The sequence below is a fragment of the Zootermopsis nevadensis genome, unplaced genomic scaffold (assembly GCF_977971745.1).
Source record: "Zootermopsis nevadensis isolate Lab colony 2312 unplaced genomic scaffold, Znev_1.0 Znev_ptg000008l, whole genome shotgun sequence".
Classification (NCBI taxonomy): Eukaryota; Metazoa; Arthropoda; class Insecta; order Blattodea; family Termopsidae; genus Zootermopsis; species Zootermopsis nevadensis.
The window spans coordinates 773,930-787,544 of record NW_028259140.1 but is presented as its reverse complement, the minus strand read 5'-3'; the positions used below and the strand labels follow the sequence as shown (position 1 = coordinate 787,544).

Here is a 13,615-nt window from a genome sequence, read left to right as displayed (position 1 = left end):
TTAGCTTCATGAAATTCTGTAGCCATTATTTAGTCTTTGTATAAATGTATTCAGATACATTAGGACTGTTTTCGTCATGTTATAAGCTCTAGATTTAACTGCGAAACAAACTGTAGAACAGAATGCTTCTTGACAACGTAATAGTCGCTGAGCTATTCAAGAAATCTGACTCCATAGACTTCTGGAAAAGTATTCTAGACTTCCGTGGTTTGCCCTATTAGATCACAGCGCATGGAGCATTATATTTGTTATTGAAGCTGAGAACCAAGCAACGAACACACTAAGACAGTGAAGGACGCTGTCTTGCTGCTCTGGGTAACGTCAGGCAGCTAGCTACGCGCAGCTTGGGAACTGGGCGTTGTGGAATGGGGTTCATACTCGGCAGTTTACCGGTTTGAATCCAAGCTTGTATGCTCTGCTGTTGTACTTACTTACTGTGTTTTATGCGGAAACTATGGATAATAAAGACAGGTGGATGGACTTTCGGACAGATACATAGATAGAGATCTTCTCTGCCATAATCTTAAGCCTCAGAGGGGGTTCGAATCATTTATTACACGTATAAACATCCATTCATACATAAAAAGTAAAGTTCGAAACAGGAGTGTAATACATCTAACGCACAGTAAATGTTATTTCAAAAACAATATAATGAAACACCCTGTTCCAACTCTGTCTTCTTTTAAATGGGGGGTGGAGGGTGTGGAGTCGCATAGGGTGTGTCACCAAGCAAGCTACCACAGCTGTAATTTTAGTAGGTTCCCTGTCACAAGAAATCCAAGAACGCTAAAATTGTTTTAATATGTGTTTGGGTAATTATTGAAATAACACGCACATTACAATCTGCATTCATGGTCAGTTAAATCGTAACTCAGTAATGCCCCAAAATTTAAGAAATTTGCTTGCAGAATTTGCACGTTAAGCATTGAAGGAAAATTCTGACAGCGTACAGAGGTATAACGCCTGTCGTCATAATCGGCTCTTTTTAAATTCTAAATTGGATGCTTAACAAATACGTATGTGTTTTCAAAATCAGTCACGAGCATGTGATAAAATAATTCAACCCCACAATGTGTTCTTGTACCCAATCGGTAATAGTCTCTAGAAACCTCTAATTAGATCACTTGGCTAATAAAATATTCTCGGTGCGGAATGATTTTCTGCATATGGACACTTGTTCTCGAGTCTACTACGTATTTAGCTGTGTCTTCTTTTATATTTTTAAGTTTCATTTCTACTTCCCGGCCTTTTAAAGCCACTGGCGCATACTGCCACAACATAACAGCGTATAGTTATACGGAACGCGAAAATGTGGACCCAGGTTTGTGCTCCAAATATTTAACACAGTAAAGTCAATGAAATTGGGCCCAACGCATTGCGTGGCTCAGGGGGTGCGGACACTTTAGACGCCCAGCATGAGAAGGGCACCGAATAGTCAGATGTTTGGGAAACCGAACGTAGTCATTGATTGTATATAGTACTAACCAGATGGCTAACCGAACCCGAAGGTTCATCACCGAATAAACCAAAGCCCTCCACCGGACCCTGTCCTTGGCCAACAAATTCCAGTCTCCTTCAACTCCTGTCTGCAATAGATCCCGCCGGACATTATCCTCCCATCTACGTCTAGGTCTCCCCAGCGTTCTCTTCCCCTCACGCTTCCCAACCAATACCCGGTGCACACCTTTTGTCCCATCCATGCGCGCTACACGCCCAGCCCATCTCATTCTTCTCTACTTAATCACCCTGACAATATTGGGGGAGGTGTGCACATTTTTAAGCTCATCATTTTGCAGTTTTTTCCATGCCCCATCGTCTTCACTCCTAGGACCAAATATCATCCTATTCTCAATCAATGCAATCTGTGTTCCTCCCTCAGAGTGCGACACCATGTTTCGCACCCGATACTTTAAAATTCAGGTTCTTACAAATCAGACGGGAAGACAGAATATTTTGAACAGAGAAGTAGCAAGCATTTGTATATAGTACAGAAAATATATATATATATATATATATATATATATATATACACACACACACACACACACACATAGACACACAACACACACACACACAACACATACACACACACACACGTATATATGATCCGTGCAAACGAGAGTCCTTTTACTTATGTATATGTTGGCAGAAATGTGTCCATTCCATTTCGTTTGTTTATTATTGTTATTAACTACGCACTGAATTTCTACTCAAGTTTCCTGTGATTCTATCTTTCACTCTGTATATGTTTTGTAGTGTATTAATTCAATTCTGTTCAATTTAGACAACATTATTTTAAACATTTAATTTTACCTCGGAGTCTTACTTTATTTGGGATCTACATTTATTTTCCCCAGTAGTTATCCCCCAGGCGTCATAATCGTATTTGAAGGTGTCTTCTGTTTTTATATGTATTTTTAAGATGTGTTTATTTTCATAACCTTTGTTGTTGAGCACGTGGGGCGAGTGATTGTGGTTGTGTACGTATAATGGGCGGTTCGAGGGTTCGATCATAGTACTTTTTTTGCCAGTAAACATTTAAAGAAGTTCACAAATTGTGTATTTATATATTTTAAATGTGTAAAATCCATGTCGATAGTTTTATATGCATTCAGATGTTTACCAGGTTGTTGGGATGAGTTGCCAAACACTCGTTTATATTATACAGAGGTCAAATTTAAATACAGAGTTCATTATTCTTAAATGTTTTCTGGCAGAAGAAAGAGAGAAAATCCACGAAAACACGGGATGGAACCCATGACCCACAGATTACAAGTTCACAAATTTTATCCACTCTACTACTTCACAAAGGCAATAACTATAAAAAAAGGAAAACTTTTAAAGCACGTATTTCGGAAACTGGGGCCTGTTGGACAGGCGAGATGGGCGTCTTTCCACATCTGCTTTCCCTTGACCACATTTTCATTAAATCCCTGACCGGAAGTCAGATGACCTCTCCTTCTTTTGTATTGTTATATGTATAAAAACCTAGGGACAATATAGTGTGGTTTCACCTATTCTAAATAATTAGCTGTGAAATGTGGACTCTCCATAATGGAAGAAAATTGTTTGATGTCAGTATATCTGTTACATTTCCCCATAATTATGATGTGATTAAACACTTTAATGTCAGTTTATTTCCTTTCAGGACCTAGCAAATTTTCCAAGTTTTATCAGTTATCACAGATGAAAAAGTGTATCAATGTGATTCTTGTCAGTACTTTCATACACAACCCTCAAATCAAGATGTGTGATGAACATGTTTTACACTTGGAAAAGAATATCCAGTTTGTTACAACAAGAATGCCAGAAATTATACTGCAGAGAGTTGAAGAAATATATCCATCTCTGAATGGGACCTCGGTGAGTGTCTAAGTTTGTGTGCACAGAAATGAATGTTACAAACAATGCCAAAAGGAAGTTATATTTTATAAGAAGCACGTGTTATTTTAAAATTGTCATCTTCTCAGTTTTACAATATCAATTGTGCACATTAAAGTGGTTTAGTGCAGCATTTCTCAACCTCTGGTACACGTACCAATGTTAAGTGGTACTAAAAACTAAGTAAGAAAATAAAAAGATAATATTAACATAAATAGGTTTTTCCAGAACTCATTTGGTTAGTGGTACATTAAATGTGTTAAATTAGAATTAGTGGTATGCCAGCAAAAAAGGGTGAGAACCCCCGGTTTAGTGTGTTCATATGACATCAGACGTTTATAAGTTCCAGCATGGATATGCTTTGTAATTCTGCATTTGCAGTCAATGCACAAGAGATGTATATAATCTCAAATAAATGTGTTATTTATAATATTTCTGCAGAATGTTGATACAATCAAAGTAGAAAATGAGGATGCTCCAAGTGAAGAAGATTCCGTTGATGTGAAAACTGAAGAGGTTTATATACCATCAGCATCTTCCATAATTAAAATGGAACCTGAGGTAAACCTTCTTCTTTTCAGATGTGTTTTTATAGTTTGTGCACATCCATGCATGCGCTTATGTTTTTGCAGTACAAGTTAAAAATGTGACACCCAAAACAGAATGTTTATGGTAGTTTCATTTACATCGAAATAATATATTTACTCACAAAATAGTTAAAAAAACAACATATGTGCAGCTTCATAATTTTGTTCTGCTGTAGTTTTATAGTGACCCATTCCTGTCCGAACAGAAATTGCATAGTCTTAATTGAGTAACGTATGAGTATGTATTGTCATTTGAATTTACGAAGTGGCAACGTGTGAGGTAAAGAGTAATACAAAATATTTCAAAGCGAGTAATAAAAGTGGGCCTGTGACAAGAATAATTAAAAACAAAGTATTGAAATGTATTGCAGATTCAATATAAGTTATGTATTCGTAATTGTAGAGACTAAATTGATATATGACATTTGTAATTTGCCTGTCCACCTTCCCATCTGATGCTGACATATCTAAATTCTTGGTAAAAGGGCAAAATTAATTAATTTAATGAATTAGTATCTTATATGAAGTGTTCTACTACTCAAAGATAGAGCTTGGATGAAAATGTAATGGTTTAAAGAAAAAGGTCCATATATGGGGATTAAATGCAAGATGCTTGTGTAAGAGGCTGTGTACGTATTACGGCATTAGTGCAGTAAGATGCAGTAGAGCAATGGAAGGTTAATGAGTTTCATAAAGGTGCACAACATGGCAACAGTTTATGTTCTGGAAATTAGTGAAGAATTATCATGAGCTACCATTTTGTCCTGAAAATAATTAGTGTAAATTTGCAGGCATGCAGTGTTTTAATTCTGAAGTCCTGAAATTATGATATCAGAAGTTTGCAAGTTTCAGTCTGGAACCTGCCACTGTAAATACTCTCTCCTGTTTTGTGTGTGTGTGTGTGTTTGGTGCACAAGAAAAGTGCCATCTATCAGAATTATGTTTAATTCATAATTTTACAGCAGGAAATTGATATGATCGAAGTAGAAAATAATGTGGATGTTCTGAGTGAAGAAGATCCCATTGGTTTCAAAACTGACGAGGTTTGCATTCCATCAACATTTTCTGTAAAGAATGCCAAACCCAAGGTAAGCGTTGGTTTCAGCTCATTTCTGTGATTATTATTTGTGTGTGTATGTATGTACATACAAATCTGAACATGCTTAGAGGGCTTTCATTTGCATGAAATGGTTACAAAGAAGCAACATTTCTTCAGCTTAATAATGTTGCAGTTACAGAACTGCACGGATTCACCGAAAGATGTACCTGGTTCAGATACTGAGACATGTCACGATGGATATGAATTTGTCCGTGTAAAGACAGAGGATGTCACAGATATAGAAGAGGAAGAGTACCCTGTGCTAATAGCATGTCCAGTAATAAAGGCTGAACCTGAGGTATGTTTATATAATAGAACTGTGATAGAAAGTCGTTTGTATATCGGATATCTGTATTAAACAAAGTGGTATGGAAAGAAGGGCCAGAAAAGAAATTTGACTGTCATCAGCAGTCTGAACGGGCATATCTCGGTGAGAATAAGAAATATGTTCACCACCAAGGTCAGGTGCAGACCTCATACAGAATGACAACTAAATTAACTGATGCCCCAGCACTCAAGGTTGGAGTATGGTATCAAATTGAAGATGTTTCAAGTTCCATGGGCACCACAACATGTGTATAGTCCGCGACAGTAATCTTGTGACTAGCGTGGTGAGGAGGTGGGGTGAAGGAGGAAAGACAGCGTCTGTCTTTAATGCTTCAGACTTCCTGCATTCCTTGCAAGTCGCAAGATTACAGTCGCGTACTGTACATACTTCACTGAAGAAACAGTTTAGACTAATATTGGCGGTTTATGATTTTTGTGGCATTTGTAGTACATCTTCCGCTAAATTCTGGTTGTGTAATGGGATTTGGTAAAAGACAATTCTAATAATGTAATAGCAATTGACATCATGTACACCTTGCTTTCAAAGTCATTCTTATTTATTTATAGTCTATTTAACAACACTTTCTAGTAGCATCAAGTCAGTCTTCTTCTCATTATATTTATCATAATTTTCTTTAACAGAGTCCTGTGAATGAACGTCAGCTTAAACATGAAGGGCGTTTATTTTCCTGTGATGTTTGCAAAAAATCATTTGGGCGCAGGAGTGATCTGAAGAGACATCAACACATACACAGTGGAGAGCGTCCTTATACCTGTGATGTGTGCAGTAAATCATTCAGTGAAAGGGAACACCTGAAAACACATCTGCGCATACATAGTGGGGAGCGGTCTTATTCCTGTGGTGTGTGCAACAAATCATTCAGTCTGAGTAGTGGTCTGAAGAGACATCAACGCATACACAGTGGTGAGCGGCCTTACTTCTGTGATGTGTGCAATAAATCATTCAGTGAAGGGGGACACCTGAAAACACATCTACGCATACATAGTGGAGATCGTCCATTTGCATGTGATGCGTGTAATAAATCATTCAGTCAGAAGGGTCATTTGAAGGAACATCAACGCATACATACAGGAGAATGTCCATATTTGTGTGATGTGTGTGATAAATCATTTGGGCGAAGGAGTGATCTGAAGAGACATCAACACATACATAGTGAAGAAGGCCCCTATGTCTGTGAAGTGTGTAATAAATCATTTGGGCTGACAAGTGTTCTGAAGAGACATCAACACATACATAGTGAAGAAGGCCCCTATGTCTGTGAAGTGTGTAATAAATCATTTGGGCGGAGGAGTGTTCTGAAGAGACATCAACACATACATAGTGAAGAAGGCCCCTATGTCTGTGAAGTGTGTAATAAATCATTTGGGCTTAGGAGTGTTCTGAAGAGACATCAACACATACATAGTGAAGAAGGCCCCTCTGTCTGTGAAGTGTGTAATAAATCATTTGGGCGGAGGGGTGATCTGAAGAGACATCAACACATACACAGTGGTGAGCGGCCATATTCCTGTGAAGTGTGTAATAAATCATTTGGGCAGAGGAGTGTTCTGAAGAGACATCAACTCATACATAGTGAAGAAGGCCCCTATGTCTGTGAAGTGTGTAATAAATCATTTGGGCAGAGGAGTGTTCTGAAGAGACATCAACTCATACATAGTGAAGAAGGCCCCTATGTCTGTGAAGTGTGTAATAAATCATTTGGGCGGAGAAGTTATCTGAAGAAACATCAAAACAGGCATGGTGAGGAGCTCCCAAATCCTGTGATATAATTAATAATTCAATTGGAGTAGTTGTCCGAAGAGACGTTAAAGCATCATGATCTGAATAATCATCGGTGATGTATAGTATGTGGTGTGAATGGAGAAATGTGTTGCAGCAAAGAAGAAAGGTTTGGTTAAAAAACTAGTGAAACTGAAGTGCTTTAAGGATTCTAGCAAGACTTACATTAGTTTTTATGAACACACTTGTGTAAAAATAGATTTCTTGAGTTTAGATGATTTTTTACAGAAAAAGTATTGGTTAATGGCTGATCAGTATGTTGTGTTATAAAAGGCTTCACCATTTCAGTCTCCCGAGTTATGTGTAGAAAGAAGGAATTGGAAGTGTGTGAAGCATCTCGTGTCTGACCAGCCACTGACCAAAAATAAGAGATTTTTGAGCCTGCATCCAGTGAACAGGTTCTTATTCAACATTGTTCTTTTTTTACATTAATGAATCAACAAAATTAAATAAGTCATAATCACCCTTCATTATGTTTTGTCCAACTTGTGTTAATTCTATTCAGATTTGCAGAGCTATTCAGTTTCACAATTTATTCTAAAGAATTAAATTTTGTGTGACGTCCACTGTGTATATATTGGTGTGGTCATAACTCCTGTCTAAAAAAATTCTATGGGAAGACTGACCACCTCCCCTTTATCATCTTCACTCTCCTTTTACCTTATTATGAGGAAGACTGTGGCAGTGAAGTTGTTTCTGGTTTGTAGGAAATATCACTTCATGAGATTAAAGTAAAATGTGCTGAAATCTCATCAATTGTGTTGCACGAAGATAATTCGTATCATCAGATACAATTGTCCACTGAGTAATAAAAGTTGTAGTCAGAAATACTATTTTAAATTATAAATACAGTCAGAAAGCTTAATTTAAAACCACACACACAACATATTGAACAGACGGAAGCCTGAGAGGTGAATATATAACAGTCATCAAAAGAAAGAAACACTGACAACTTTCATTATAATTACTGTATGTAACTTGTATTTATTTCATAATTATGTATTTGTATTAGTTATTCCTCAATATTAGATCAGAAACTGAAACTTGTACTCTGTTTAAAATATTCATAAATATCTGAGCATACATTTTATATTTCACCCTCTGGTCCATCCTACATTCCATCCAAATGTCTTCACGTCAAAAGAGCTGTAGGGGTGGCAACTCTGTTGTGACATAACCCTTTTGAATCTCAGAGGCCAGTGCCTAATTAGGTAATATAACGAGAAATAGTTTTGGCGAAGCTATTGTCAGTTCCAAAAGATGTCTGACTGCTGTTCCAACAGTGGTACATGTACAGCAAACTCCTGTATTTGCATTAATTTCATTTACAGTATACATTCATTGTTCTCTGGGGCTTAGTCTCCTACTGAGCTGAATGTCCCATTTTCGAAAGTTACTTCCACCGATGATTAATTATTAACGATAAAAGTTTTGTTTCTAATTAACATTTTCAAAGTACCTGTTCATAAGGAAATTAAATTTACAAATATACTGATGGGCAAGACGTGGCTTTCACATTTTAAATAAATGTCAAGCCCCAAAAATTTGATTGCACATATTAATGCACATGTTTAAGATGGCACAAATAAGCCGAAGTGCACTTCCTGGAATGTTGAGTTTAGTAGGAGTGTGCGAGGCCTGCATTCTAAAACTCCCAGGATTAAAAAAATCCCGACCTTTATAGTACCAAGAGAGTGTCAGTGGTTCAACGGAACACGACAAAGTTAAAATTAACATTTTAATGGACAGCAAAGTGGCTAAATGCACTTTGGAAGGAAATATATTTGTGTTTGTTTTTGTTGAAAAAACAACATTTCAGATGCTGGCTCTGCTGCCATTATCCTGTAACACTAAAAAAACTAATTTGCTGCACCCACTGGATGCAGCTTGTCTCACTTCCCAGAAAATATCCAAAAACATGTATCAAGTGAACAACAAAACTTTGTGATGATGAAATAATTGTGAATTGTTGAAGACGTAGCCCCTCCGCTTTGTATTCTGGATGTCCTGTGCTCAAGTCCTGGACTGCAGATGAGCAGTCCTGGTTTTTGTTAGTTCCTCCAGGTATCTGCAGGCGTAGTACCTTCAGATAAATCACAGATTTATATCATTTTCACCGAGTGTCAAAATTTAACTTGGGCTAGTGATGACATGAGTTACCTGAACCATTATCACATTATAGACTGCGAAACGTTTTGATGGACTTTAAGCCCTCCATTTTACAATTCTTATACATGATGTTAAGGCAAATGTTAGAAGTATTCTTGTGATAAAATGTTGAGTTAATTGAATCATGTATAGTTACAACTCATGTTAGAAAAATTATTATAAGAATGACTATTTCGGACATTAAATTTCAGAAACTGAATCCAGGCATTGCTATTATTACAGACAAGTGAATAATTTAGGAAAATACGGAACATCTCTTCAGTTAATTAGTTTTTGGATTTTCTCTTTTGTGTCGCCGACGGTTCTGGAGTTCACTCTTTCGATGGCTTGACATTCTCTTGCCTGTCAGAATTTCCATTTCCTTTTCATACCAGGTCCTGGTGGACCATGTTACAGGATGGGGTTGTTAATGGTTGCGTTGGTGCAAGCAGCCATTTTGTGGGTGGCTAGCGTGGAGTGACACACCATCATATATTTGGGGAGGTGGGGGTGTCTACATAACTGGGATTAAAGTTATGATGTAATATACATTAACAGTTTTTGCTAGGAGGCCTTTATTGTAATTTTGTATAGTGGAGGTATATTGAAGGGAGGAATTTTTTCCAAGTTGTTTGCATCATGTTTCAGTTGTAAATCTGTGTAACTGTATTTATTTTGGTTTTTCCTGGTAATTGTTGTCGTTGGTCTACTGCGAGCCGTAGTTGCGTTGTCTGTGGCTGTGAACTTTAACGGTGCGTGGGCTAAGTACTCAATGATGATCTCTTGAGGTTGAAGCACGTTTGGGATTAGTGTCCCTTCAAGTGTAAACAGTTTTGTTTGTATGTATTATTTTAAATTTCAATACACTGCACGGTATGCAAGGTTTTAAGACTCTGAAATGCTGGTGAACTTCTACCAGACTATGCAGCAAAACATCTGAGAATGCAGTAATGTTTATTTAAGCTGATTTTGTGAAAATATATTAACAAGAGTAGCAACACTATATGCTGTTGGTCAAAATCCATCAAGACAACTGCATAACCTCACTTCTTGATACTTAAGTTCCCACACACAAATTAATTAACTTCTTGTGTGCCTGCATGCACAGGGTAATCAGTTTCCAGTTTTTGTAACAAAATCTGACTGGGTCAAGAGAACTTCAGTTTGGACATTATGGTATGGAATGAGAATCTGGGAAAATGTGGCATAAGTGGCATTTGCAGTCTTGCATGCATTGGAGACACAATGCCCCTGAACCTTGTTCCTACCAAGCTGTCATTCAGGAGTCATTCAGTTGGAAGAGTCAACTGAGAACACATCAACGCATACATAGTGGAGAGCGTCAATTTGCATGCAATGTGTGTAATAAATCATTCAGTCAGAAGAGTCATTTGAAGGAACAACAGCATATACATAGTGGAGATTATCCATTTGTCTGTGATGTATGTAATAAATCATTCAGTAGAAAATGGGACCTGAAGACACAGAGCCATACATATTGAAGAATGTCCGTATCTGATATGCGTAATAAATCATTCAGTTGAAGGAGTCATCTGAAGAGACATCAAAGTATATATCATTGACTGTCCTTATGTGTGATGAATGATCAGTGCATATGTAGTACATAGTATCCTTAATCCTTTGATATGTTTAATATATCTTTATGTTGTTAGACACTGACATAATTGCATAATACACAGTGGAGAGCATCCTCAATCCTATGACATGTAAGATATTTTCCTGCCCTGAGATTCTGAATAAATGTCAACTCGTGCAGAGAATATGTTCTGATACTGGAGTAACGTGTTACCTGTTCACACAAAACAGAAGATATATTTGAAAAAAGAGTGACAAAAATAAACAGCTTTAAGGGTTTCTGTGAAAGTTGTGTAAGTTCTTTAGAGCATACTTATGTATAAAACTAATGTATTCATTTCAGCTTATTTGGCCTGCTCTTCCAATCCTCTTTGCCTACTAAATATGAGTAGTTAGCTTAGTCCAGGAATCTTCAAATGATTGTTTCATTTCGTTTTATCCTCAGCAACAACATTTGTACATAGGCTAAGTGAGTATTTCTTTCGTGACTTTTTAATTTCTGTATTCAGGATGATAGTTAATAGCAGCAAGTGGTATTGTGTGCCTTACTGAAGGAGTCAGTAATTGGAAACTTAAAACAGCCGTCTTATATCGCAAGGATTACGAGATGTTACATACGATGGGGAAAGTTTTATAGGTCACATAACAGTGACAGGCACACTCCTGTTTCAAAAGAATTTGTTAATTTCATTCTGATATACAGTAGGGCCCCGCTTTTCAGCGCCCCGCTTTACGGCGATTCGCTAATACGGCGCTTAACAGATGAGTCAGAGAAGTGCATCCGGCGCCATTTTATCGTCGCTGATTCAGTCTGTTTACAGCTTTTGCGCGCTGCGCGTCTCCGTATTTCTGGAAATTTTTCAAAGTTATTACAAACTGTATATTTATATAATATTTTTGTGTTACTACAGTGTAATTACAAAGACGTCTAAGGGTAGTAGCGATAAAAAGAGGAGTCGTAAGCCTCTTACTTTAAATGCCAAGTTAGATATGATTAAACTTCGTGAACAAGGCATGTCTATGGCCGAGATAGGACGTAAGCTAGGCCCAGCTCGCCAAACTGTTAGTGCCATCGTGAACGCTAAGGAGAAAGTGTTAAATGAAATTAAAAGTGTCACACGAATGAACTCTAAAGTCATAAGAAAAAGAGATAGCCTTATTGCTGACATGGAAAAACTTTTAGTTGTGTGGATTGAATATCAAACGAGCCACAATGTGTGTACTACTGATATTCATTTTAATTTCATATCGTTTTCTTAGGCCTAGCGCTATTGTGCACTTACGATATGATAGTGTAACATCTTATTAGGCTTTGATTTGCATTTGCAAGTGAAAAAAATGCAAAGATCCGCTTTTCGGCGATTTTCGCTTTATGGCGGGGGTCTGGTCCCTAACCCGCCGTATAAGCGGTGCCCTACTGTACCAGTATTATACTTTGCAAGATTTCAGGTTCTCATGGCATGAAGTATGAAGTATGAAGATGACTGTCTTGTGTGTTGTTGCAGCAATTAGTATGGCAGAAGTTTACGGACATTTCAGAGGTACAGCTAGCACCTCTGAAACATTAGAGAACTTCTACCAGACTGCAAGGTGCAACAAGTTAGAAGACAGCCATCTTTAGTATTATACTTATCGCCTGTTGCTATAAACCAAACCAAAGTTGTTATACTTGGAGTTTGTAAATGTATAAATAAAATGATTATGCTAGCCTGTAAACACCTGAATTTCACACAGTGATTGTCTTTCAACTGATGATTTCTAATATCTGCTGGACCCCTTTCACTCATAAAATGAAGCACAACATACCTTCCATTAAATGGGCTGCAGTTACTTTGCGAATTACTTGGGGGTGGAGGGTTTTGGTAAACATCATAATCTTAGTAATATAACAGCAGCTGACATAATTTACACCTCTTCTTCTTCTTCTTCGTACTATGTTTGTCCTGATATTTTTCTCTTTTCCTTAACACAGTCCTCTGAGTGAACACCAACTTTCACATGGTGAGGGGCATCAATATTACTGTGACGTGTGCAATAAATCATTCAATCGAAGAAGACACCTGAAGATTCATCAACGCATACACAGTGGAGAGGTTACATATATCTGTGATGTTTGTAGTAAATCATTCAGACAGAGGAGTGATCTCAAGATACACGAACGTTTACATAGTGGGGAATGTCCCTATGTCTGTGATGTGTGCAATAAATCATTCAGTATAAAGGGTTACCTGAAAAAACATCAGCGTATACACAGTAGTGAGCGGCCTTATTCCTGTGTTGTATGCAATAAAACATTCAGTCATAACTGGCGCCTGAAGATTCATCAACGCATACACAGTGGTGAGCGGCCATATTCCCGTGACGTGTGCGATAAATCATTCAATGAAGGGGGACATCTGAAGATAGATGAATGCTTTCATAGTGGAGAGCATCCACATTCTTGTGGCGCGTGTAATAAATCATACAGTATAAAGGGGACACCTGAAGAGACATCAGCGCATACATACTGGACAGCGTCCATGTCTGTGATGTGTGTAATAAATCATTCAGTTGGAGGAGTCATCTAAGAGACATGAAAGCAGATATACATGGGGAGTGTTGATACTTTTCACATGTCAACACATTTTTCTGCCTGGAGATTCTGGTTAAATGTCAACTCACGTTCTGTTATTGGAG

The 13,615-nt window shown here is 37.5% G+C and overlaps 2 protein-coding genes across 2 annotated transcripts in view; one reads left to right on the top strand and one right to left on the bottom strand.

The window, feature by feature from the left end:
* Nucleotides 1-2,157: 2,157 nt before the first annotated feature.
* The window catches only part of LOC110840170 (uncharacterized), a 49,329-nt gene continuing 37,871 nt past the window's right edge, over nucleotides 2,158-13,615 (top strand). Inside the window, exons 1-4 of the mRNA XM_087345355.1 lie at nucleotides 2,158-3,363; nucleotides 3,823-3,942; nucleotides 4,931-5,056; nucleotides 5,201-5,365. Of these exons, the coding sequence (XP_087201481.1) occupies nucleotides 3,127-3,363; nucleotides 3,823-3,942; nucleotides 4,931-5,056; nucleotides 5,201-5,365 (648 nt within the window). The 5' untranslated portion in view covers nucleotides 2,158-3,126. The remainder of the gene's footprint in view (nucleotides 3,364-3,822; nucleotides 3,943-4,930; nucleotides 5,057-5,200; nucleotides 5,366-13,615) is intronic.
* Nucleotides 8,149-13,615, bottom strand: part of LOC147874435 (uncharacterized) — a 46,558-nt gene continuing 41,091 nt past the window's right edge. Inside the window, exon 3 of the transcript XR_015534082.1 lies at nucleotides 8,149-9,278. The gene's annotated coding sequence lies outside the window, so the exon portion shown is untranslated. The remainder of the gene's footprint in view (nucleotides 9,279-13,615) is intronic.